The 26,050-nt window shown below is 44.9% G+C and overlaps 1 protein-coding gene across 3 annotated transcripts in view; it reads right to left on the bottom strand.

Moving 5' to 3' along the window:
- The window catches only part of DZIP1L (DAZ interacting zinc finger protein 1 like), a 37,041-nt gene extending 10,991 nt beyond the window's left edge, over window positions 1-26,050 (bottom strand). The window contains exons 1-12 of one of the 3 annotated variants that reach the window (XM_019489889.2): window positions 25,948-26,049; window positions 17,929-18,071; window positions 13,746-14,324; window positions 11,801-11,885; window positions 9,768-9,892; window positions 8,723-8,884; window positions 7,879-8,016; window positions 6,775-6,837; window positions 5,256-5,396; window positions 4,634-4,664; window positions 3,632-3,682; window positions 2,216-2,349 (exon numbers count right to left, since the gene is read on the bottom strand). In XM_019489889.2, the coding sequence (XP_019345434.1) occupies window positions 2,216-2,349; window positions 3,632-3,682; window positions 4,634-4,664; window positions 5,256-5,396; window positions 6,775-6,837; window positions 7,879-8,016; window positions 8,723-8,884; window positions 9,768-9,892; window positions 11,801-11,885; window positions 13,746-14,240 (1,425 nt within the window). In that variant the 5' untranslated portion in view covers window positions 14,241-14,324; window positions 17,929-18,071; window positions 25,948-26,049. Of the gene's footprint in view, window positions 1-2,215; window positions 2,350-3,631; window positions 3,683-4,633; window positions 4,665-5,255; window positions 5,397-6,774; window positions 6,838-7,878; window positions 8,017-8,722; window positions 8,885-9,767; window positions 9,893-11,800; window positions 11,886-13,745; window positions 14,325-17,928; window positions 18,072-25,947 lie in introns of all 3 variants that reach the window. The other 2 variants (XM_019489888.2, XM_014604569.3) reach the window with 2 other exon arrangements.

Here is a 26,050-nt window from a genome sequence, read left to right as displayed (position 1 = left end):
AGAAGGTGTAACCTGTGCTTGTTCCAAGAAGCTTGCAGTCAACTGAGATGTGTTGAGGAAGATTTCTCCGCAGCTGCCTGCACAGTGAGCGTGAGCAACACTTCAGTTCTAAAGGCACCAGATTCTCATGCAAATAAGTACCCTTTTCCCCTGCCCCCCTTAGAAATTCACTGGTTAGGTGTCATTTATGTGCAGACTGTTGCCCTGAAGGCTCCTGCTTTGCAGTATTTCAGGAGAGAAGAGTGCACAAGCCAGAAGCACAGGCCATCTCAGTTAAATTTTTCTCTAAGTTCTGTCTACACTAAAGACTGTAGTTGATACTGTGACTTCTGGAACACTTCTAATACCCCATGGAGGCACATACCCGTGCCCTAGAATTTAAGCTGTATGTAGATTATACCTACCCTGTGCCAGGTAAAGCAATATGCCATCCCCACCATGACTTTCCTCACCTCTGAAGTATATGTGGGCAGCAAGAGCTGTTTTAGCAGCTGCATTGTACAGATGCAATGGCCTTCTCACTGTAATCCCACAGGGCTCGTTCCCTCTTTCAGTGGCAGCCTAGAGAACTGGCCCCGCTATCTGTTCAGTCACTTGCACACAAGACACTTGCTAGCCCTGGAGGAGCTGAAGCTGAATAGGGTTGCTCTCAGCCCCTGTTCCAGGCCAGCCTGGGAGTCTGCAAGGCCAGGACTTGGTTGTTTTTGCTTTTTCCTGGTCTGCCTTATGAGTTGCAACCTCCTTACCCCCTGGAGTTTTCGGGATGGACACAGAAATGGAATGCAGTTGTATTTTATTAAAGGCATTTCTTTTGTACCACAAGGATCCCAGCGGGGGAAATGAATCAAAGGGCAGAACACAAAGGCTGTCTGGTCTGGATGCACAGCTCGCTCAGACTTGAGGAAGCGCCAGTGGCAAGGTCTCCAGTGAAGACCCAGTCCCCTAGGCTGCCTGTGTGTTCATTGTCTTTGCACTGCCCTGACAAGACAGCTGCAGTTACGCTGTGAAAACGCATCCCCCAGAACCCAGGGAGAGTCAGAGAGAATGGTGTCCAATTAGCTCCACATGAAAAGGACTTGGACAGCAAGAACTCCCCTGATTTCCCTTGGGCCAGTGAGACTGGCTGCTTGGTCCCACCCTCCTTCCCCAAGCCATTCCCTTGAATGAAGCCTCCTAGTTAAAAAAAAAAAAAACAACAACACAAAACAAACAAACAAACAAACAAACCCTCCCCCCCAAACCTATAGTTGGAGGGGCTGGAATAGCTGGGATATGAATGGCTGCACTGAAAGGGGCTGTTGCTGGAAAGGCAGTAATGTGAGCTCAGCACAGCCTTTTCCTCAGCCTGATGAAGGGCATTTGTACCCAAAAGCTTGCAAATAATTTTTCCAACTATTTTAGTTGGTCTAATAAAAGATAGGATCTACCCAAAGAACCTTGCCTGCCTATATCCTTAGATCAACATGGTTACAACCTATACCCCTGTGCTCAGTGGAGAGGCAATGGTGGATTAGGCTTGAGAACAGAGGCAGGAGACCTGTTCCTTGCCCTTCTGTGTAGTGGTGGGTGTCTCAATTTGCCCCTCTGTGAATCTCTTGCCTTTCCTCCCTTTGTCTTCTTAGAGCATAAGCTTTTCCAAACAGGGAATGTCTGTACCGCTCCTGGGGCATTGGGATACCCTGGGGACTCTGGATGCTATGGCCACTCAAATACAGTTCAAAGCGCTATTTCTCTCCATGCCCTGCCTTGTCCCTCTCCCCTGCATGCACCAGTGGTGCCTGTCTCTATAACTATATAGAAATATGCATCCTGCTTGCCACCAGACAACTTCAAGGTAAAGAGACTTTTTCAACCTTTCTCTTTGCTTAACCTGGCCAAAATGAACTATTCTAAACAGGAGATATTACTACACCTTCAGCTCTCCTGTGAAATGTGAATTTTCATTTCTACCTGGGAGAGTTTTTATGGTCTCTGCTCTCTCCTATGCCTGATGAAGGGGGAGCATGCCTGAAAGCTTGCAAATAAATAAAATAATTTGTTTGCAAATATCTAGTTGTTTTAACAAAAGATATTACCTCTTGCATGAGTTTTGATTCCTTTTGGATCTATAACCAACATTTAAAACCCTGGAAGAGCCAAAGTCAGAAGAGGTTGCACTGGACATGGGGAGATGACCCTCCTCCTGCCCAGAGCCTCTCCCTCTGCAGAAGCTTACCCTCCTCACGCCCATGCTCTCAAGCTTCTCCTCTAGCATGTCCTCCAGAATGGGACGAAACTGCTTTAGTAGGTTTGGATTCCTCCTCAGGGCTTCCAGGAGCCTCTGCTTCCTATCCAGTGTATCCTCCAGCTCTGCAGGGAAAAAAAATCCAGGACCTGTGAGGCAGGGTGTGATTAAACTGAACCCTTGATGTCACAGAAAAAGCCAGAGCAGTCTCGAGTATTAGGCTTCTCCCTTTATAAGGACCCTTGGCCAAGATCACTATTCTAGGGAAAGATGGACCAGGTGCTAGAGATGGGACAGGTGCTAGGACTTTCCCTCCCCCTGCCCTCTCCAGCACCAGGGTGCTGCCACCTCCACCATCCATTCAAGGCCCCAGAGGAGGGGACTGGCCTTCTTTAATGGCCAGCAGGGTGCCAAATTATTGCTTCTAGTGGTTACTGGTCCCCTTCTCACAGAAAATGGTGCTGCATCTGTTAAAGCCAGGCCATGTGCTCAACTTTTTCTTCCTAGTCATATGAGCAGGAAATGCATGAAACAGGAGGTTGTAACATGATGGCAAAAATCTGCAAGCTGGGCTCTGGACCTTGATTCATCTCTGGTCTCAGCTTTCCCAGTAGCTGGTCCATCCACCATTGCCCACCTGAATCTGCTGCTGGGAGGAAGTTGACCCTAATGTAGTATGTACATCTGGGGTTCTCTTATACCACTTTTATGGTGTCACATATTCAGCCTTCCTTTCTAGGGTTTGGTGAAGAATTTATTTTGTCTGGTCTTAATTGAAAATTGGGCTTTTGAGTATTATTATTTTACATAAAGCGTCTGCTTTCTCTGGAGTTTCTTTTTTGCTTGCTTGCTTGCTTGCTTGCTTGCTTCACGAACTGTCATGTAAACCCTGCTGCATTTTGTCCAGAAATGCCAGACTACATCTCCCATGATCCATCATGACCTCCCCTGCTTGTATTTCCTCTCCTTTCCATAGTGTATCCTGGGAGTTGTAGTCCAACCATAAAGCCCAACCTATAAAGGCTAGTAGGAGCATGAATCACCCTAACTATGAGTTCCATGAAGTACCACAGCAGAGTTTCACAATTGAAATATCATGGGGTTTGGCTGGGTTTTTTCAGGACTTGAAGCTGCACTGTAAAAGTGAATTGCCCTGTGCAGAATTTAAATAAATTTTGTAATTTTCATCAGATATTTCCAGGGAAAGAACCCCCACAACACCCATTTTTCTACCAGTTGTTTTCCTTATGCTCATAGTGCCTTGGAAATGCAACAGCAAAGATCGAGGGCATGGACTTGACCCTCATGACCTCACCCATGGCCTACTTTGTCCTGAAATCCCTCGCTTGCACACACGTAGAATGAGGTGATCAAAGAGAAAAGGGTTTTCACTGCTGTGATATCTACCTTCTTCAGAGGATTCTTCTTGTGCTTCTACGTTGGTCACTTCCTGGGTTACTGCAGAGAAGAAAAATCCTTGACTAGGATAAGAGATGCAGGGCTAGATTTTCAAAGATACTCAGTTATCTAGCTGCCAATGATTTAAAAGAAGATTCGGGGTCTATATACTTTGAAAGTCTGGGCCTTACTGACTGTTGATTACATTTTTCTGGGAGACTTCCCTTCTCTCCAGAAATGCAGTCCTCTAATGAACACAATGAAACACACTGGCGTTCGTCACTAGTAACATAACAGGCCAGCGTTCTTCACAAGGTTTGATGGTACATTAGGGTGTTAGGAAGCAAGAAGGCTTTCCCTACTCACTTGAGTTTGGCAATCAAAGCTGACATATTTTTGTTTTTAGTAATGTCTGTTTAGTTTCTTTATATTCTGAGAGTCAAACTTGGCTGCAGTTGCACAGATTTCAGGGCTCTCTGTAGTTCTGCAACCAGCAGGAGTCTGGAGGGCAGTCTTTGTTCTGCACTGCGATTACGGGGAATGTAGATTTTAATGAGAAAATCTGAAGATGGCAAAATTCCTTATTTTCATGCAAATGAGTTGCTGGATTTTATATTTGCGTCTCTTGGGTATGTCCATACCTCAGTCACGGAAAACATTCCCAAGGAACTGGGTAAACACTTGGGTAGTTAGCCCACAACTGAGCTGTCTTCGGTCATGGCTGGGCTGCAACCAGTCCCTTAGCTACCCAATATAATGCTCTCTATTGCATGCTTACACCACACTACAGTCACAATGAGATGCTTGTGTCATAAAGATGCACAAGCTAGTGACACATTTTTTCTTACTTTTTTTTTTTTTTTTCACAGAACCAGCATCTAAATTTACAAGAATAAAAATTGTCAAGAGTGGACAAAGACTGCGTGTGCTGATGGCTGATGGTTTTCATAGTTACAGCTATGAAAATCTTGCCTATTCTTACTCCAGTTTACCCAAACAATAGAATATTACCTTCAACTTTCCTTGCCGATAGCATCTTGATCTGTAAAACAATGGGTTATCTGTCATTCAAAGATCAGTTTATTTTGTCACTACAGAATTGTGATATTTTATCTTTAATTGGCATTCATTCCATCCATCACATCCTCAGAGGGTTAGGAAATAATCAGAAAGCAGGTCAAATCATATTGAGCCTATAAGATGCCTACTGCCAGCTCTAAAGGCATTTTGATGCCTTAGGTACCTTAACTCCCCTTCATTTTCTCTTGAAATCTTTTAGATTTCAGCCCTTAATTCCTAGGTAGATACTGTCAGCATTTCAAAGAAATAGCTTTATCTTTGTGCATGTAGTGTACGTCATTCTCTTTCTGTCCCTAAATCAAAGACCTTGCCACAGTATCAGCAGTGTCATAAGCAGATATTCATATGAATAGGTGCGTCCAAACTGACCTATACTGCATAATTTTTGAACCAGGGATTGAACCCATGACCCTAAGAAGCAGAACCAACAGCTTGCTAATATATGAGCTTGAAACCTCTCCTGCACTCCTGTAAGGCTTCAGCATACTTATAAAGCATCTATGTCTAGACTGGTTATGACACACACAGCAACAAGAGAACCTGGCAATCTTACCGTTTTTTCCTGTGCCTGGATGATCCTGGCCTGCTCTTTGAGCCGAGCACTGAGCAAGTCCTTTTGCTGCTGGAAGTGGCTAGTAGCTAGCCTCTGGTCCTGAGACAGGGAGGCCTGGAGTCTCTCATTCTCAATCTTCAACTGAAAGGGATAAGAGAGGAGTTAAGAGACTAACACATTCTGGGAGTGTCTACACATGCATTTACTGCACAGTAAGTGGTTTGTAAGCTGGCATCTACATGTGCAGGTGTTACAGTGCAGTAAAGTTATTCCCAAGACAGTCCACACACACACAGTGTTACTGTGCAGTAACGCTACACGGGCCTTTCTGTGCAGTAACTACTCGGGCATAAATTTGTTAACTGCATCATGCAGGTAGCAAATTTACACCCAAATCGGCATAAATCACCATAGTTACTGCATAGTATGGGCATGCACATGTAGAAGCGTGTCTATACTATGCAGTTATTTTCAGCTACTGTGCAGTAACCTAAGTTACTGTGCATTAAGTGTGCATGTGTAAATGTACCCGCTGGGTATAAAATGTGGTCAAAATATTTTCTTCCCTGTTAGCTTAGAGCAATTGTCTCCCCCTTTGCTAAGGAGGGAAGCACCTGGATATTTAGTTTGCCTTGAATTGTCACTATACAGTCCAACCCAGTGGCATATTTATATAGACTTTACATCTTTTTTTTTTCCCTCTGGGCCATAGATGCAGGTTATACTCAAATGGTGAGTGAAAGGGAGGTACTGCTGTTTCTGGGCTATTCAAAGGACAAAGGGATGATCTAGCTGGGGCTGGTCCTGCTTTGACCAGGGGATTGGACTAGTTGTGACCTCAGGTCTCTTCCAACCCTCATTTTCTATGATTCTAAATGTCAGTGGATGGTCATTTCCCTCATCTAAGGAGGCACGTGGGCAAAGCGCAAAGCCACTGTTACCACTGATGCTACCCTGTGTGATGCTTTCCTGTTGACTATGCCTAAGAGTCAGTCTCATTTTTTGAGTGCCTTTTCTTGTTGTTGCTGTTATCAGTTTTCGACCTGCTCTGTAAAGTGTTTCTTCTCTGTGCTACCCTTACTATAAAGCACCATGAGCTATGTCTTAGGAAAGCGACTGCAGAAAGAGAAAAGGAAAGAAGGTTCCTCTCTAGTACTGCACTACATGGCGTGATTATGTGAGATACTAATGCTTTCAACCTGCAAATCCTTAAATCAAAAATGTTCCTGTGTGTTAAGTTAGGCAGGGCATTGAAATCTAACTTCTGTCTGTGCCAAATGTAAGGCAACAGGCATCCTTGTTATCACTGGATGGGCTGAACTCTACTGATGGAGCTCTCTGCATCTTTGATGTGACACAAGATTGCTGACACATCAAATTAGGAAGGAGGGAAAAAAAGAGGAAAAACTACTGAAAATGTTCTTGTGGCCTGGACATAAACATGGCATAAGCAAGACCTTATTGTACTCCTCAGGAATGGGCAGCTGCTCTGCTCCTCATGAGCGTGTCTGGTCATTACCTCCTCCTTTTCCACCTGGTGTTCCTGCTGCAGCTCCTTCAGCTTCCTCTTCCATTCTGCTTTCTGAGAGATGAAAAACACATATTGTTTCTCTTTTCATTTAGTTTGCCATGAGTTGGACATAACTTGGTATTAACTTTGTCCCAAATTAACAATACTCAGATGTCTCCTTCCCCCATGATATCTGGCTCTTTGAGTGCAGCCACTGTATTCTGAAGAGGCTCATTGGTAGGAAAAAGCAACTTTAAAGCTACTAGGGGTCTCTTCTTCCAGGGGTTGTTAGGCTTTTGTGATCCCTGGCTATTGCAACCTTTTGGTTGATACCTGAGATATTTCTCCATTTTCAGCTGCTGAGATTGTATAACAGGTGAATATGAACTTCCCTGGTGAATATGAACTTCCACTCTGAAATGGGAACATTACTCTGGTCAGGAAACCTACTGTATACCAATTTCAAATAGGCATAATGGGATTGATGAAGCCACATGAGTTGTAGCTGACTGAGGAGCTGGCCCAGTGGTTTAGATGATCCTACATGATGATTCAAGGGACGCGTGAGCAAGTGAGCTTGTGTACAGGCGGTCACAAAGTAGGCGCATGTTACTTATAATAAACCTCCCACAGAGTTAAAAAAAAGACTAAAAGGAAGAGCAGAGTCATTGTGAAACAAACCCCTGGTTGGATTAGGGTTCCAGAGAAAGCAAAGGACACCTAGCTCTACTACATGAGGACGACTGCTTTATTGATGAATGAGAGTTTGCAGTGTCAGTTTGGGGGATTTCTCTGGTTATTGATGAACGCAGGCAGCTGGACTCAGTGTCTAGGAGGCCCCATCCACTCCCATGTCCCTAACTGACTGTGGATCAGAGAATACATTTCAGCCTCGATTTAGGAAATTATGTAGGAATAGGCACGTGCTAAACATGTGCCTCAATGCTTTTTGGACTTAAGTATGTGTGTCAGGGATTTCCTGAATTTGGGCTCTAGTGTGGCCCGATGGGGGAGTTATTGGCTTCTACCTGCCCCGTGCTTTCATTTAATCTCTCTCAAGGAGAGAGGTCCCCAACAGGTGACTGTGGGCAATGGATCAGATGTTTTCCTCACCTGCAGGTCTATCTTTTCCCTCATGCCCTGGAACTCTCTCTGGGTCATTGCCCGCTGCCGCTTGCCATCAGTGTCCTCATCCCGCAGGGTCCCCAGGTTGGACACCACCAGGTTTTTGGCTTGCAGCTCCTGCAGTTTCTGGAGTAGGCAGGAAAGAGCAAATTGTACCAACAGATACCATCTTCCACCAGCTACCAGTGACACCTGGTGGGAAATGACCAGACTGCAGACACTTGTGGCTCACTTATCAAACTATTAGCCAGTCCTCTAAGTGCACAGTGCTAGGATTGTCCATGAAGTGAGACATGCCACTGAAATAGCCAAGAGAAAACCCACATGCCAGGGAGTGGCAAGGAATAGCCTTGACCAACTCAATATATCTGCTTTCCTTTCTCAGAGCACCAAAGGGAAAGCCACTTGGGGGTTAAGCTGATATGCAGTGACATTATAAAAAAGGCCTGAGTTAGCACAGAACTAGTGCAAGGCAACAGTCTCCCAAATCCCAATGACTCAGCTGAGTAGGCGCAGCAACTCCTGCTTGGGCCTTTGATTTCCTATCTCTGTGCTTTTATTAGTTTGAGCCCCAATGGCATTTCAGACCAGGCTTTTGCTCACACTGAAATGTCCTGGCGTGATCCTTATTCACCACTGGTTCAAGCAGGAGCTACACTTAGCGTTACAGTGATGAAAAGCATTGCCACCACCCTCTAGCCTGTTTTTCTGATGTGAAGGCATTAAGATGACATGAAAGAGCAAGGAGGCTTATTGAACTAAATACTTGACACATGGGAAGCTGAGCACCTCTTTCAATTGGAAGAATTTTAACCCTTGATTTTTCACTTACCCCTTCTAAGGCAGAGTTCTTGCTAGCAATGTCCTTGAACTCCGTGAGGAACAATTGCCTCAGGCCATCCATTTCCTTCTGAAACTTGGTCCTCTCCTCCTCTTTCCATCTTTCAAATTCTCTCTTTCCCTCCTCTTCTCTCTGGTGAACTTTCTCTGCTTCCTACCAAGGAAACATAAACTCCAAGCTGGCGAGGAGCTGGTCATAGAGAGAGAAACTGAGCCTGTTGAGGGACTGGGAGACTCTAACTGGGCTTTAGGGAAGTGAACTCTTAAGAAGCTCACCTCCTCCATCATCTGCTCAAAGCGTTGGGTTCATCTGGGAACACAAGTATAGTCTAAGTGGTACAATCGTCTTAGAGTGGGTACAGTTATACTGGTAGAGGGGGAAGGGGAATAAGTAGATTGAAATAATTCTGGCTCTTCCAGTATAACCGAATCCACAGCAGACATTGTACTGGTATCACCTGGTGTCCTCTAACCAACATAGATATATCAGCACAAAAAACCCACTTTGTTTATTAGGCCTCAGACTCAGACCAGGTGTACCTTAGAAACTGGCTGATGTAAATGGAGTTGGATGGGAGTATGATATTTTGACAATATTCTTATAGCAGAAAGATCCATAGTGTCACACAGGTAAATTGGCAGTAAAAGTGTTTTTTCTAGCATATTTTATTTCATTCTAGGAAGCGGTATTCACTGTACTGCAAACAACACTGAATAGAAATTGTATCTCCACTAGGGATGTTTGCTGGTATAACTAAAGCAGTCCAGCTAAATGCAGTCTTCTAGTGTAGACAAACTCTAAGTTTACTGGAACCTCTTTTTTTCAAGTATTACTTTTTTTTCTTTTTTCAAAATTAATTCTCTTATAAAAGGGACAAATTTTAGAGGTCTAATCAGAAAACATATATTTTTTCAGCGCAAAATTTAAACTGAAACCAGGTGTTTTCCTTTTGTTAGAAAAAGTTCATTGCAATTTTTGCTTATTTCAGTGTGTTTCTTTCCTTCCCCTCTTTTTCTCCAAATAACTTTTTTCATACCTGAGCCCTTCGTTGATTCTCAACCTCCCTTTCAGCCTCCAGCTGGGCTCGGGTCTCTTTCAGCCTCACCTTCAGCTCTTCAATCTCCTCCTCCATTTGCTCCACCTGCTTCTTCTTCTGCCTCTCTGTAAAGCCCATTCAAACAAAGAGACCATGAGTAGGGACCTGAATTGCCAGATTCTTCCCCTGGTTGTTTGGATCCAACCCTACACTTACAGTGAACAGGAAAATTGCATTGATTTTAACGTTGCAGGATCAGTCTTTCGGTCCATCAAGAAAAGGGGCAGAAGTTTTGAGTTAAACAACAGAAAAAAAAATATTATGCTGTGTTAACAAAATATGAAAGGTTTTTAAATACTAAGCCATCTTCTCTTTCACTATAGATATTTCATACATCTGAAATCATAACCTAAGATGCTTTGCAAAGTACAACACATATGCACATGCAACACAAAGTGCAACACATATGCATGGCACCACTGCCCTCTACTGGACATGATTAATATCACACCCCCAAGAGTATTCCTTGAATGTTGCTTGTTTTGAGGCTCAAATTGTTCCTTCCTTCTGCATGTTGCTAAAGAGACTCTGTGCCTCCTCCTGTTGCCCATCTGCTACATTCATGGTTCCAAATCCTGGCCTGGGCAAATGAATAACCAAGATACCTAGCTGTGATCTAGCAGGTTTAATCTGTCAATCTCAAAGTCCGTTCCCAAGGAGATGAGCATCATTATCTCATAATGACATAAGAATTGCCATTTACCAAGTCAGATCATAGGTCCCTGTCTCACAAAGTGACAGAAAGGAGAAGCTGAGGGGGAGGGTAAGCAGGGCATGTGCCGAGTTTTCCACGCGCTGCTTCCTTCCTCTGGTGGCTTCCCGCGTTCAGAGGTCTCTGTCTTACCACTGGGAAACCTGAGTCACAGAAAGGGGCAGTGGTCTATGCAAGCTCTGCCAATTAAGAGACGGGGACAGAAAGTGGGGCCTTGAATTCTCATCCAGTGCCCATTTCACTAGGCTATGTTGTCTCTTCCTTTTAAATAATAAAGAACTGTTTCGAAAACCACACATGGGCACATGCACATGAACCTGTTTTAAAACACATTTTGGTTTGTGTATCTGAATGCATGTACTTTATCACTGATTTGGGGTCCCAAGCAGTTTGGAGGATAGTGGGACTTTTTAAACTGGGTTGCTTCATCTTAGTCACCTTGACCCTACATGGGAACTTAATTATGAAGCTTGATTTTCGGAGGTGCTGAGCACTTGCATGTTTTAAAGCAGCGTTTCTCAACCTGTGGGTCCTGACCCCAAATTGGATCACAAGAATAGATGAAAGGGTCATGAACAAACTTTAAAAATAGATTCTCCTTTTAAGTAGGGGCCTGGGGGCAGGGGACAGGGGGGTGGGAGTGAGGGGCACTGGGTCAGGGCTGGCCATCAATGTTTACCAATGGGTTCTGGTACAAAAAAGGTAGAGAACTACTGTTCTAGAGAAGTCAAAGTGATTTCAAGTGGGAGAGAGTGGTGGGTCAATAACTTGAGAAAAGACAAATTACTGATCCCAGTGAGGTGCCTGTATAAGTATCTACCAGGACGTTTCATGTGAAACCTCCAAGCCTGATGAGCCTGGCCTCATTTCAGAGAAGATATTTTGAAGTTTCATCCTTTCATGGGCACAACTCTCTCTTCTTCTGACCTCCCCTCCTTCCTCTTCCTCTCCCTCCCTGCCTTTGCAGAGCTCTCCCCCAATGTTTTGTTCTGTGGAGATAGAGACTCCCAGTCAGAAATCAACTGATACAAAAAAAAGAACAAAAAAGAGGCCTGGATAGAAAGGAACAGACCTGCAATCTGGATTGCTGAAAAAAAATCAAAACAGACTCTCTCTCTTTCTTGGGCTTGCCACAGTCAGCTCTCGAAAGATGCTAAAGGAACTCAGCACCTTTAATTTCCTCCCATTTCTCCATTCTTTTTCCATCACCTATCACTGACAGAGAAAACCTTTCCAAAAGAAACTGAGCATCATTACTCACCAGCTTCACTGGCCTCGACGTGTCTGCGCTGAACGTGGGCCTGGAGGAAGGAGTAGTTCATGAAGGCCTTGTCACACAGGTGACACTGGGTGTCACAGAAAGAGAATGAGTAAAAGGAGTCACTTTAGAAGGATGAAACTCTGTCCACATCTCATTCTGTCCCCCTGGCCCCAAAAAGCATCCTACTAGTTTAAAACAAAGAATTCCCACAATGCTTGAGTAATAAGTCAGATGCATATGACAGCAAGATTGTCAGGATTGTTCTTCACAGAAGGCCAAGAGAGACCTTATGACAGGGTTGGAGATGACAACGAAACTCAAGCACATTCAGAGACAGCTCAGGTGTGTGAGGTTTGGGAGGTGTGGGAATCACAGGCCAGAGAAGAGCAAAAGGAATTAATGCTGCCAACCAAAGTGGTGTAGGGGAACAAGAAGAATTTTTTTTAACAACATCAAGGGGAAAAGCAGTCCTAGGGGAGAAGTAGGTTCATTAACAAATGAAGAAAAAGATGATATGCCTATATTCCTATGCAATTAGTCATAATCCAAAGATGGGTTGAACTACTGCACTTTGTGTATGTATTTATTCAAATGCATCCTAAACCAAAAAGTAGAGAAATGAAGTTCGAGCCATTTGTAAGGAAGGAATAGCTTCAAGTATATGACTGTTCGGAATATATGAATATAAACACGCAGACACTAATAATAAAAGTAGTAGCTAACCAGAGTAGTGACTCTTTGGTTTCTAATCATTATGGTGACTTGAGAGGAGGTATACAAAGATGGGAAACTAAGGCACTGGGAGATGAGAAGTGACCCAAGGCAAAGGAGAGAATAGCTCCCAGGACTCTCACCCGTGGTTGGTGACCTAATCCCTCATCTTCCCTTCCTCTTGGTAAATCCAATTTCTTCCCTCAGGGAATCAGTGAAAAGTATAATCTGATAGTGTAGGTGGACAGAGGCCTGGGCTGTAGAGGGAATGATGGTTTGTTCTCCCAGCTCGACAGAGTTGCCCACAAGAGGGAGCACCACTTTTCTGTCTTCCTGCTCACGTTCTGCCCTTTAGGCATCCCCCTTTGAGGGACGTCCTAGGGGCAACTGCCACCTGGGAATGTAGCATGGTCTATAAGGGCCAAATTGTTACACAACAGGTGGGATCCCTCAAGAGAAAGCAGGGATGGGAGTCTACTGCTTCCTGGTCAACTGAGTGACCTCATCTTGGCCATCTGCAAGGCATTATGCACACAGAGGAATTCTGTTCCAGGACATGTAGCCCTGTGGATGACTATGGACACTTTCCCTTCCCTCCCCATATGAATATGTAAAGGTGACTGTAGGCACTTATTTGGGAAAAAAGAGTGCTTGAGTTCTAGGACCTGCACATCCAGAGGGGGCTTGAACCTGGGACCAACAATCAACAGGGGCTCTCCTCCAGAGTTATGAAACTCTGTACTGTCTACACAAACATCCATTTCCTTCCCTACTGCAGTGCAGAGCAACCTGCTGTAGTAGTGGGTCATTTCTATAGTTGGTGACTAGAGAAATGTGTCCAGAAGTGATTGTACTTTCTGGACAAGGTCATGGATTTCTGTACGTGCCTGATGCCCGCCCCCCTGCGACTCCTGCCTGTTCCTCTGAAGGCACTCAGTGGCCTGGGCTAAGATCCGGTCTAGCAAGACAGTTATGCCTGTGCTTAGCTGCAAGAAGTTGAATAGTCAATGCAGCTCTTTGCTTGGTTAAACTTAAACAGGAGCTCACATGCCTGGCTGAGCCAAGGCTTCAGGGGGAAATTTACTGTCTAAGCAACTGGTGCCAGGTCCGGGGCTGGTGACTGAGCTGCTATTGCTGCAGAGGTGACTGCTAGCAGTGAAAGGACCACTGCCCTTCAAGGCCCCAGGAGCACTGAGGCTTGTCAGGCATTTTTGTCCTCCACCCTTCACCTCACCTTGTGGTAGTTATTGGCCCCAGCCTGCAAGAGAAGCTGCTGGGTGGCGATCATCTTCTTTCGCCTCCTGCTCTCCTCCTTGACTCCCCTCATTTCCTCTGCCTGCTTCTCCACCTCCTGCTTGGTGAGCTTGATCTTCTCCATTGCTGACTGGAGCTGCTCCTCCTGCAGTGCCAGGCTGGCACTCAGGTATTCCTGGGAGTGCAGCAGGTACTCAATGGTCAGCTGTGCCATCTTAAAGACCTTTAAGAGGACTGGGTCTACCGGCTGCTGGCAATATGGGCACTTCTCTGAATCAAGGTTGCAAAAGGTGACACTGTTGATACTCTCCTGAAGCGTGGTCATGTCCAGCTCCCGGGCCACTCGTTCCACATCGATGGCACTAAACCTCCTCCAATCAATGCTGTCCCGGCGGGACTGGAATTTGAAGGCAGGGATTCCACCAGGGCTGGTGAGCATGTTCCCAAAGACTGCCCCATTGCTGGGGTAGCTCATGGGGGTGCCGTGCCCTGGAATACTTGGCCACTGTGTCCTGAATGCAGGCGAATACCATGGATAATAAATATTCTGGGAGAACGGCTACAAGGCAAAAAAGCATGTGTAACTCCATGTGCTCACACTCTGTAGGCACATCAAGATCTACGCTGGTTTTGCCTGTCTACTGGTCTACGCTTTATTGGTATACACACAACCTCTACAGCACTAGTGCTGGTCTAGTATAAGTAGGTCCTTTTTCAGACAAAAAACAGTTTTATTTACAAAATGGAACATTTTGCAAGAAAATTCTGTTTTCGGGGGGGAGGAGGGAAGTGAACTTTTTTTAATCTGGTTTTTTTGTATGAAAACCCATCATATTTTATGGACCTTTTTTGTGGGAACATTTTTTTACCCACTCTGATTGATACTTTTACATATATTGCTGCCTCATATACCCATGGGTTTGTCTGTGTACACATTTTCTTGTGTAAAGCCCATACCAGTTGCTGCTCAGCATTTTGCGAAGTCAGTCCCCTTGTTGAGGTACATTTAAATGCCTATTTTTGGCAATATTTAGAACTAACTTTTCTAAAAATAAGAATTTGATTTTTTACACTCAGTTTAAATTTTAATATCTTGGCTGTGGGGTCTATTCCTGCATACACTCATGACATACACATGCACATACATTTATAAACTTTCATAGAACACCTCTCCATATATGTGCCCACATATATTTAAAGTAGTCAGCTATGCCTAAAACTTCCACATATCTACCCAATACCATATATGCAAGTGTACATGCTTATAAAAGCTACAGTGCCTAGTAGAGATCATTTCAAATAATTCTCTTCGTAGGCTACATGAGGCCTATAGATGTTTCTAAAGTTTGAAAAAAAAGTTATGCAAGTTCATTGATAAGGCAATTGGTGGGTATGTGGAGAATCAACAGATCAAAATTATGCTGAGGCTTATGCTTCAACTCTTAGTACCTGACAAAAGAAATTTAAAAAAAAATCAAACCTCTCTGTGTTACAGAGGTTTAAAATGATCAGTTCCATGAGAACATGTGGACATACACAGAATCATACACGTACACTTGATCGTGGCACACATTTCTACTGCTTTCAAACAAGACATGGAAAACAAACCAATTTATTATACTTCAATATTGCAACATTTTTGGTTTTTCCCAGCGAACCACCAAAAGGACTTGTCTGCATTACCTTTCTCTGACCTAAATCTAGATTGTTACCTAGAATGCCATTTGCTCATTTTCCCACTTTTGTCCTAAAATATAGACTGATTGTAGAAATGATACAATCAGGTTTAAAAAATTCTTTCTCACTCTATGGTGTCAAGGAATCTTTATTATTAGCTTTATAGCTAACACTTTGGTGCAGAAAAAAATCTACAAATTAAAATCTAAGTTATTTAACAGTTAAAATATGGGTGACAGCCATTGGATTCTACAAATTAAATTTCACTCCCAGTGTTCACAGTCACCTTTTAACAGGATGTGATACCTGCTGTTGCATATCCTAACAGATATTTAGATAAAAACTGCCATTTATAAAATATTACATACCATATTTTTCAGATCAAAATTGCACTGTCTGTATCACTTGAGCACCAAGAGAAATGGCAACAGAGAACTGTGTGTGGGCAACAGCAAGTTACTAGGTGTGTCATGTGTAGCAATAATAATACTCTGCAGGCCAGCCGGTGGTAGAGTACACACCATAGCTAAACTGAGAACTACAGAATGGAAGGGGTTCACATGAGTACACCTCCTCCATTGTTTGAACTTCGCTGAGGTGCAATGTGTGTATGCAGGAGACAAGTGATAACAGGGCCAGGCAACCGAGTGGCTGTTCATGCAACTCCAGGCTTGTTTCAGAAAAGCTGAGCTCCACCAGATTTTTCTAAGCCTCTGCTTGGGGCTGAACTCTCAGAGGAAGGAAGGGAGCACTTGATCACAGCCAGGAGAATGCATAAAGAGAGATTCACAGGCCAGATCCTCTGCTGATGTAAACTGGCATAGCTATAAGGGTCTCAAAGGGCTGCAGTGATTGTAGTAGCTGAAGATTTGGCCCTATAGGCTTCTCCAGGACTGTTGTGATGTAATGCCACAGGGAGAAGGAGAGAAAGTCAAGAGCCACAACCAAGGGAAGAGAAATCCATGAGTGTTCTCCTACCCAAGACCCTTAAGAAGAGTCTTCCTGTGCTGTATGTGCTGGACTGACTCCTGCTCCCACTCTGTTTGACAAGGGAGAGACTGTGCGGTCTTCTGTGGGTTGCCCTGATTTTTAAGGGTGTAAGTACAGGGAGAATCTAATGCTGAGAACTGTGTCCCGTGTCCAGAGAATGGTAGATTTGCAAATCATCTACCTTGGTGGTATCCTGGTGTGGAGAAACTGTGGGTCTGCCATAGGTGCATTCCCTCAGTAGTTCCCCAGGAGGAATAGATGTTGCAGACACAGCTGGATAATACAGGTTTGTCTACAATTTTTTCTTTCAGTGGGAGAGCAGCAAACATTGCTGTTTGAAATGAATAGGCACATTACCAGAAACGTGTCTACTTTAGGGGCACCTAATTAGACCAAGCAAATGATGTGGCCACATACACGCCCTGGGTATAAATCAGCTTTGCCCCGCTGAGGTCAGTGGAACTATACCACTTTGCACCGAATGAGACAGGAGTCCAAAGAGACAAAGATGGGATGGATTTGTATGATATTTTGCAACCTTCACCTATTCATTTTTTATATCCACTAGGAACTCCTTCCCCATTTCTTTTTGGACTTCACTACTTGCATCATGGCTTTCTGAGTTGGTTTACCTGGCCTGTAGATTTGGAGCTGGCCCTGTCATACATTTCGTGTCCACTTCAGCTCCACAAGGGAAATGATTCCCCATTGGAAAAGCATGCATGTCTGTCAGCATTAGCTCTTACGTTGCCCACTGAGACCTCCAAGGCAACACACAGGGCATTCAAAAGCCTCCTCTGTGCCCACCCCGGCCCCTGTTCTGGCCTTACCTGGGGGCACCACATTGACTTAATCTGCAGCAAGCCCTGATCCTGCAGGGAGCTCTTCACTGATGCGTCCCAGTGCCTGTCTGCAGGCCTACCGATGGCAGTGGGGCTCTGTGGATGGGCATCAGGCTGCCTGCAGGGATCCCACTGAATGATCAGGGCCTCACTCCTGCTGCACACTTGCTGTCCCATGTGGGTCTGTGCCTTTACAAAGTCCAGCCTGGGCATCTCCCATTCGAGACGTTGGAGCTCTCTGCCAGGCCTGCTCTTGCTCTGCCTGCTAGTTCTAGTGCATCAAACAACTCTCCCCTGGCTAACTGCTGCACTATTACTGTATTACTGTACCAGACAGCCACAAGACTGCAGGAGCTTGTGCTGAAAGCAAGCCCATTCATGGAGTCATCTGATGCTTGACATAGATAGAATAATTCAGTGACTGAGGGAGGTGGCATGGTTCACTGGTTAGGGCACCAGTGACCCACAGTGGCCTGCTGGCTGGCACAGGACAAGTTGCTTTACTTTGTCTGCCACATCTCTGTCTCACTGTTCACATACAGTCCCTATTGTGATGGCAGGGGTCTCTGTGTTACTATAACATAAATAATAGAAACAGGTTAGTGTTTTAGGTTAATTAGTTGAGATGGCTCTTTCTAACATCACTGAACTTACCTGACTTATTGCATTGGTCTCTCTCTGGGCTACAGCAGGAGACTGGGCAGTGTGTGAGAGGGTAAAAACTGCTGGCAACCCAGGAACAGAGGAGAGAGTCAAGTGAAACCCTTCCTATCATGCAGGTGCCCTCATGAGCAGTCCTGTCAGAGACAATGTCAGAGTAAAAAAGAGAAGCTTTCAGGGATCTCACCGGATCATTTCTTTATTTTGAAGCTGTCCAAGTATTTGCTTTAGGAGCCATCATTTTTTAGCCTTTTGTTGCTTTTCATGAAAAGCAAGGCTGAAAAGAGCAAATCAATATAGCAGCTGAGCTCCAGGATTTACCTTTGTCTGAGTTTTCAAGCAATGCGAAAAAAAAAAATCCCACAACCCAGCACTTCAAAGTCCTTCATACTATTCCTCTAGTACCACACTGGATTACAGCTGACCTGTTTTGTTGCCTGCTTCATTATTTTTGAGGGGGCACATATATGTTTTCAAATAAAACCTCATTTGAAAGCTGTCCTGTCCAATCCACCCCTTCTCACTTGTACATGGGGCAGGGATGTCATGGCTAATTTCTGTTGGCTAAAATTACAGGCTCTTCACATATTTTTCACATTAAATGATACCAGTTTATTTTTATTTGTTTGCACTGTGGGAGTGCTGCAAAGTCTCAATTAAGTTTAAATTGAGTTTTGTCAGGTACTGTGAAAAACAAGACAAAGCCACACAAAACCACAGCCCTAGCTCACCACTCTTAATCACTTAATTCTACTGGATAACCATTCACATGCAAGCAAATTAACCAGTCAACTGCTGTCCCATCTGTTGTGAAAACTTCTATTTTTCTGTTGCCACATTAAACAAAGGGAACCCCCCAGACCTAGACCATCAGGCTGTGTGACTTGCAACATGATCTGGGCGTGGGAGGTGAAGCCAGGCTCTGTTTACCTGTGCTCTATGAAACAGAAACCTGAAAGGATCACTTCTGTCCTTAGGTTATCAGCTCCTGTTGTTATGGTTACATGGGTACTAACAGAGCTGTGTGTGCTCTGTACCGCTCACAGTTAGCAATGATCGCAGAAGGCCTCCTACTGCTGTTATATGTATTATATATATATATGTGTGTATGTATAATTTGCTGGAGAAGGGAAGTGGGGGAATTCACTTTCTAAGAAAAAAAATGATGACTTTGCAAGTCAGGAAGTATAGAGCAGTGTGTACTTTCTTTGCATATATATGCACACATATAAATACAGTTATGTACACATGCATGTGTCAGTTCTTTGTAGGCATGCATTTAAGTCCGCAAAAATTTAATGCACATTAGCTTAATGTGCATTAGGTGGGTTTAGGCAGGCATCTACACATGCAGGTATTAAAAATAATGCTGTATGTGGACTGGCTTTGGACTAGATGGCATTTATACACATACTTTTTCATCCCGTGATATGCTGGAGATCCATCACTTTAGAGCAGACTCGGTTAATTGAGTGGCAAAACACGTCAGCATGCAGAAAATGGCGGTGGTGCACTTTTGAACAAAAGGACCTCCAATGTGCTTTACTTCCAAAGGGTGCCACCGCCATTTTCTCAGCAATGATGTGCATTTCGCTACTTATATAACTGCAAGCATCCCAGCACCAGGCACTTTTCAAAGTGCCTGGGCTCTGTGGCATTTGCATGTGTAAAAATACCCAAAGTTAGTTCCAAGTCAGTCCACACGGCACAGCATTGTGCACTTTAACGCATCTAGATGTGCATTAATGTGCCCTAACTATTAGCGCCTAAATTTGATACCTGCATTTGCAAGTATCAAATTTAGGTGCGATTAGCCCCAAAGTGCCATTTTTAAAGTGCATTAAGGGTGCACACATGTAGATATGTTCCCTAATGCACCTTAAATTTAGGCTAATGTGTCTTAAAGCATCTCATGTAGATGTGCCCTGTGAGACTTGTTGCATTCCTCTGAAGCATTGTGAACTGCATTAGCCACTGCTGTAGGCAGGATCTTAGTGATGGCTTATCAAGGGATGATGTAGGCATGACAAATCCTACATTCCTACCCTTACAGTCATAGAGGCAGGACAGGGGAAATTCCTTTGTATGAGAAAGGAGTAACCAGCCTGGAAATATGGAAACTTTCCAAAGTGAGGGTGAGATGAGAAAGGAAGAGAAAAAGATCTAGGGGGCAAATCTAAAAAACCTCAGGACTTAGGTGACCAAAACATGATTAAGAGAGAGTTCAGGTGGCTAAATCCAAACATTTAATTCATAAAACTCCTGCTCAGCTTCTGCCTACCCTTGGGTATTGCCTAAACCAGTGGTTCTCAACCTTTTTAGACTCAAGACATCCCTCATTAGACACAAAGCATCCCTCAGAAAATGCCAGCTCTTAGCTTTCACTTGATTCTTGAATATAGAAAAATAATAGATCAATTCTGTTGCAAAGCATTCAGAAAGCTCACAGCAGGTCAGAATGTTTTTGACACTGGGGGTGGGGGGTCCTATTTGAAGTCTCTGGAAATATTGGGCAGAACCTTGTATCACCCTTAAAAGGACCTCTTGTCACCTCATGGGGTGGGAATCACTGGCCTAAACTCAGTGCGTCTTCTATTCTGCCTTGTATTTCCCTAATGTCTATAGTTCTGCCTTGTGCACATGGCTACAAGTTCCCCAGCCTGATTGTCTCAGCAGCTAGCTTCTCCCTAAGCTCCAGTGGGATCCAGAAACCTCAGCAGCAAGAGGAGCGCAATCTGGTAGGTGTGCACGTGCTCCAGACACTGATAGGATCAGACCCCTCACAAAAGGTAGTTGTAGCTGCTTCATTTTTTAAATAAAAATGGGGATGGTCCCATAATACCCTAGAGGTTAGAGCACGTGTCCAGGAAGAGAGTTTGGTTTGATGTCGCTCCACCTCAGGCTGGGAGAATGGAAACCCATAGCCTGCCACAGCCACCAGACTAGAGGCTACATTGGTTTTAGAGCTTTTTTTATCCCTCCTATTAAGAGGCAGGCCACTATGCCAAAAAGAATGCAAGGTTCATGGGGCCAGAAGGGGAGATGAACAAGGGACAAATCTCTGCTTCCATCACTGTTCATGGATGTCACTTGAAACAATCATTGAATGAAAAATGATCCTTGGAATAGAGCCCATAATTCATGCTTCCCAGCTGAGTATCCAGAGCACTGGAAGCCAAGCTCTTTCAGCTTGCAAATACTGACCAGGACTTCTTAGATAGTAGATCTTAGATTTTAGCAGCTAAATTTCCAACAGGTTCTTCCAGCACTGAGCATGCTCCAGACAGGGATGAGCTGGACTTTCCCTGAAATTGTAGCTCTGAGGTCTGGGATATTTTTTGAAGAAGCACTGAGCACTCACTGCTGCAACTGAAGTCAGCAGGAGCTGTGCTTTGAATATATGAAGTGCCCTAGGATACTCAGCTCTCTGAAAAGTCAAGTCCTCAGTGTCTCAGATTAAGCATCCGGAGTTATTGGGTACCTCTGACCTTAATCTCCTTTGGCCTCAGTTCCATATATGTAAAATGGAGATAATGTTAGCCTCTCACCTCCAAGAGGTGCCATGAAAATAAATTCATTACTGGTTGTGAAGCACTCTGACACTGTTGTGATGGGCACCATAGAAAAACTCACAAGGACATTAATAATTCTGTCTTCAAAGCAGGGTTTGAATAGTGTGCAGTAAATAAGGCCGGGTGCCACACAATGAGGAGAATATGAAATACTGAATAGCAGCTCATTAAGTGAGCCCCCGTTTCCCTTGGGCTCTGAACTAGGCAAGGGTCCTGTGGGAAAAGTAGGATGTGATCATGTAATTAAAGATTGTATCACAATGCCATGTCTGAATTAAGGGTGTACAAGTCAACTTAATTGTGACATTTCCTAGCTCTTGAGAGCTTGACGTCGTCACTTTAATAATGTTCCTTAACATAGGTTTTGTTGTTCAGTAAATAACTAGACTTTATAAGTTGTATACAGTTAGTCAGCAAGGTCATTGGAGCCATATCATAATTCCCTCCTATTATACTTGTGTCTAAAGCAAAAGGCCTCACAATGTCCCTTAAAGCTGATGGAGCTGTGCTGGTTTGCTGGATCCATCCAACAACTCAGCTGGCTCAAGCTTCAGCGCCTCCCTGCCCCACCAAAATGCTCCTAGAAGGACATGGTTCTCCTGTGCCCCATGGATGGATAAGAAAAGTGTTCACTAGAAAGCCTGTCTGTTCCTGTAGTGGAGGCTAAAAGGTGTGGCCAGGAACACAATCTGATTCTGACCCACCCCAGGTTCCCTCACCCTTGTCTTTTCCCTGTTTACTCTCAGAATGCTCATTAGAAGCCACTAATGACTTGCTGCATTACATAGGAGGCAGGTGCTGTTGTGCAACCTGGTAAATATTAATCATCTCTGGACCTGCCAAGGGAATGGTGTGTTAACCAGGTCGTCATCATGAATGTGGAGCTTAGGCCCAGACACCAAAACACACTCTTGGGGCAGGCAGTAGAATGGCTTGTGACCAAGCTGCTATGTTTTTCACTGCCTCTGTGCTGCATCGTGCCATGTGGGAGACTTTGGTGGGTACATTTCTAATATGGCTTTGTTCTGTACAAGTCAAAGTCTCTATCCCATGGTGTCAGGCTTGATAAGTTGGCCTGGCTTGAGAGATTTATTTCAAATCACAGACAATGAGGGTTGGAGGGGACCTCAGGAGGTCACATCTAGTCCAACCCCCTGCTCAAATCGGGACCAGCTCCAACTAGATCATCCCAGCCAAGACTTTGCCTAGCTAGGTCTTAAACACTGCCAAAGATGCAGAGTACACAATGTATCTGGGTAACCTGTTTATTTCCTCAAAATGTTATTTGAATTCAGCTGGGTCAGATTGTCAGCTGGTATAAAATAGCATAATTCCCTTGGTTTCAGTGGAGCAATGAGGATTAATACTGGCTAAGAACTGACTGTGACAGCTTTCTTCACTAACCTCAGTGGGAATTTTCCCACTTGCTCTGATTAGGCCAGAATTTCTCCCTCTGCCCCCATTGGGGCCCAATTATGACAAGACCATGTTAGGCAGAATTCAGGATGCAGGTGCCAGATGTTTCTGAGAGAGGTAACTTGGAACATGAGGACTTCACAAGTTACATTCATGTTCCATTGGGTAAATGTGAATGCACCTTCCCCAAAATATTGATAGTTTTGGCTTCCAAGGCATTAAACTGGCTTTAATTTTCTGAGTGCATCATCAAATTGCAAGGACAAGACTGTGGCAGGTGGAGATAAACCATGTAAGAAAAGGCACCACATTTTAGAAATGGAATATGGAGGTTGCTTCCTTGCTTTGAAACTCAAAACTGTGCAAACATGAGAGATTGGGATAGCCAGTATATGCAACCTGTTTTGTGCATTACTCTGAAAAAAAGTGAAATTTGTCCGTAAAATCATTCACTGTCAGACCTGTAAATTTGTTGGGGCCAGGACCACCTCCTTGTTCTGGGTTTGTACAGTATCTAGCACAATAGGATCAGTGGTTCATAACCAGGGCTCCAAGGTGCTACTAAAACCCAAATGAAGAGGGACAATGTAATTTTGTTGTGTTGATGGTACATGGCTGGTATTTCAAATCCTCAGGCAGTGATTCACCGGGTTGGCCTTATGTTGTGCTAATGAGTGACCTGCTTGGTCTCTCACTTGCCTGCCAGCCGTCTTCATTGCAGCTCTCGTACAGGTGAACCTAGCAACCCATCACATCCCTGTGTCCTAGCAGCCATTATAGCCCAATCCATTGAGAGGAGTGCACTGATACCCCAGTGAATTCTGGGGCTAGATCCTCAGCTGGTGTCAAATCAGTGCAGCGTGCTGCTATCAGTGGAGCGATTGGGATTTACACCACAAAGGATTTGCTGCATGGTATTTCTTTGCATTGTTTTTGCTGGCAACACAGACATATTAGTAGGTCCTGGTTTAAAGCATGAGCCCAGCTCACTAGTATCATTGCCCAATTGTGGCAAGGATCACTATTTTACACTCAGATTGTGGCACCCCCTCATGCCCCCAGATTGACTGAGAGGGCAGGTTTAGGGCCAGGTTTAATTGCAGCAGCAGAGGCTTTGCTCCCAAGGCCTCTGATCACTGCTGAAAAGTGCCCCCTACCCCCTCACTGGAAAAGGCAGGAACAGCAGTAGTAGCCATCTGTCCCATATAGTGGGGTAGGGAAGTGGGTACGCAATGATATAGCTGCGTGAAAAATTGCACCAAAAGCCTCCTGCTTCTCTGACTGGCTGCTTTTATAGCCATGGGTCTGTGCTGGCTTCCCATGCTTAGTCTCTCCACAAGGCCAAACTGCTGCAAAGAGGCTTTTTCCTGGACTTGGAAGCTGCTGGATGTCTTAGGCAGAAAGCCCTGGTGCTGGGTAGGGGAGGGGCTGTTTGCTCCTCTGGGTGGGAAAACTGGGATGCAGGGGGGTTAGGGGCACTTGGGGGCTGCCTTGGCAGATGGCCTTGTGCTGGGTAGGGAGGGACCTATTTGCGCCTCTGGGTGGGAAAACTGAGCATGGGGAGTTGGGGGCACCTGGGGGCTGCCTTGGAAGACGGCCCTGGCACTGGGTAAAGGCTGTTTGCTTCACATGTATGTTATCTCATCCCTCTCCCCCAAGTTTTCCCACCTAGAGGAGCAAGTAGCCCTCCCCTACCCATCCCTAACCTTCCCTTGTCCCTTTTGAGACCCCTTCCCTCCTCCCCTGGGCTGCTAGGCTTTTGCTGCTCGCTGGGGAATGCATTCACAGTCATCAGTCACTTAATTTTGTAGTTTTCACCAAAAAGCAAAACTACAATTTAAACCTGGCCCTGCACATTAGCTCAATATGGAGGCACAGGACCATCTTTCCTTGCAATCCTAAATCTTTATCCTGCTTCTCCTGAGGAAATGAGGGCCAGGGGAGTTAGGGAAACTGCAAGAGCTGAGAGACTGGAAGCATGTTCTCAGGGGTGCAAGTGATGCACAAGGAGGGGTGTGGAGTGGGACAGAGAAATAGTCAAGGGGCAGGTTACCAAGTAAGCTTAGGGTTATAAAATTAGGCCTCCCCTCCCCTCTTTTATTTCTGTCTTTCCCCCTTAGCTCCCCTCAGTTCTCTAGTACCAGTGGGGGGTTAATTATTTCCTTAAGCCTTTGGTTTTCCCACCCTTCTAAAAAAACTGAAAAACCAAGCTATATGAAAACTAACACATCCCTGTGCAAAACAGAGGTGCCAGCAGCCACCCCATGCCTCCTTTCCAGGCCTCCTGTTTCTTTGGACATTTACGTGTTGGGATCAGTGCCCACAAGCTGGGAGCAGTATGACTGCTGGGCAGCGTGGTGGGACCCCAACCACTCATCCCTCACTGAAACAATCTCCCGCTGGGTCCTGAACTACGCCATTGCCTTCAGGATTGGATCTCAGATCCAGAAGCTGCTTAGCCAGCTCATCGGCCTCCTCCAGGCCTCCAGTGAAAACAGCATGCAATCCCTCCTCCCTTTTTTAGTTTTTGGAAACGTCTTCTGTTGTCAGAAGCCAAAAATGCCTGATCGAGACCTAGTGAAGCCCCTAATGCAATCCAAAGGCTTTCCTCCTTTTTAGACGGCTGCAAGAGAACTGCCTACCCCCACTCCCCCCTGTTATAACTTCTCAGAGAGCAAGGATTCAAGGAGCTAAATCTATGCCACCTTGGCTTGCTCCAGAGAGGCCAGACTGCTTGCAAACCAAGCTCCCAACAAAGTACAGGGAGAAACTATGCTGAACTTGATCCACCCATTAGACAGACGACAGAGCAGCTAATACATAACCAAGCAGAACCTCTGAAATTCTTTTCTTCTGACTGCACGGCTGTGCGAACAGCCTCGGTGGCTTGTTCCAGTTAAACAAATCCCCCTCACACTTCCCCCCCCCCACCCCCATTGCCTTTTCATGTGCACTGTATAGTGCTGAATCAGGATGGAAAGCCTGCAAAATGAAGCCCCGGGACATAAGAAAAGCAAATACTTACTTGTCCCCAAGGAGGGAGAATTGAAAGGGAGGGTCTAAAAGGGCCGGATTGGACGATGTGTGTGGAAGGTTAAGAGTGGTTCCCAGCACAGAGGGGTTGTCCA

Source organism: Alligator mississippiensis, chromosome 7 (genome assembly GCF_030867095.1).
Source record: "Alligator mississippiensis isolate rAllMis1 chromosome 7, rAllMis1, whole genome shotgun sequence".
In the NCBI taxonomy this organism is placed as follows: domain Eukaryota; kingdom Metazoa; phylum Chordata; order Crocodylia; family Alligatoridae; genus Alligator; species Alligator mississippiensis.
The sequence above is the reverse complement of the archived record's forward strand: the minus strand, read 5'-3'. Positions and strand labels throughout refer to the sequence as shown.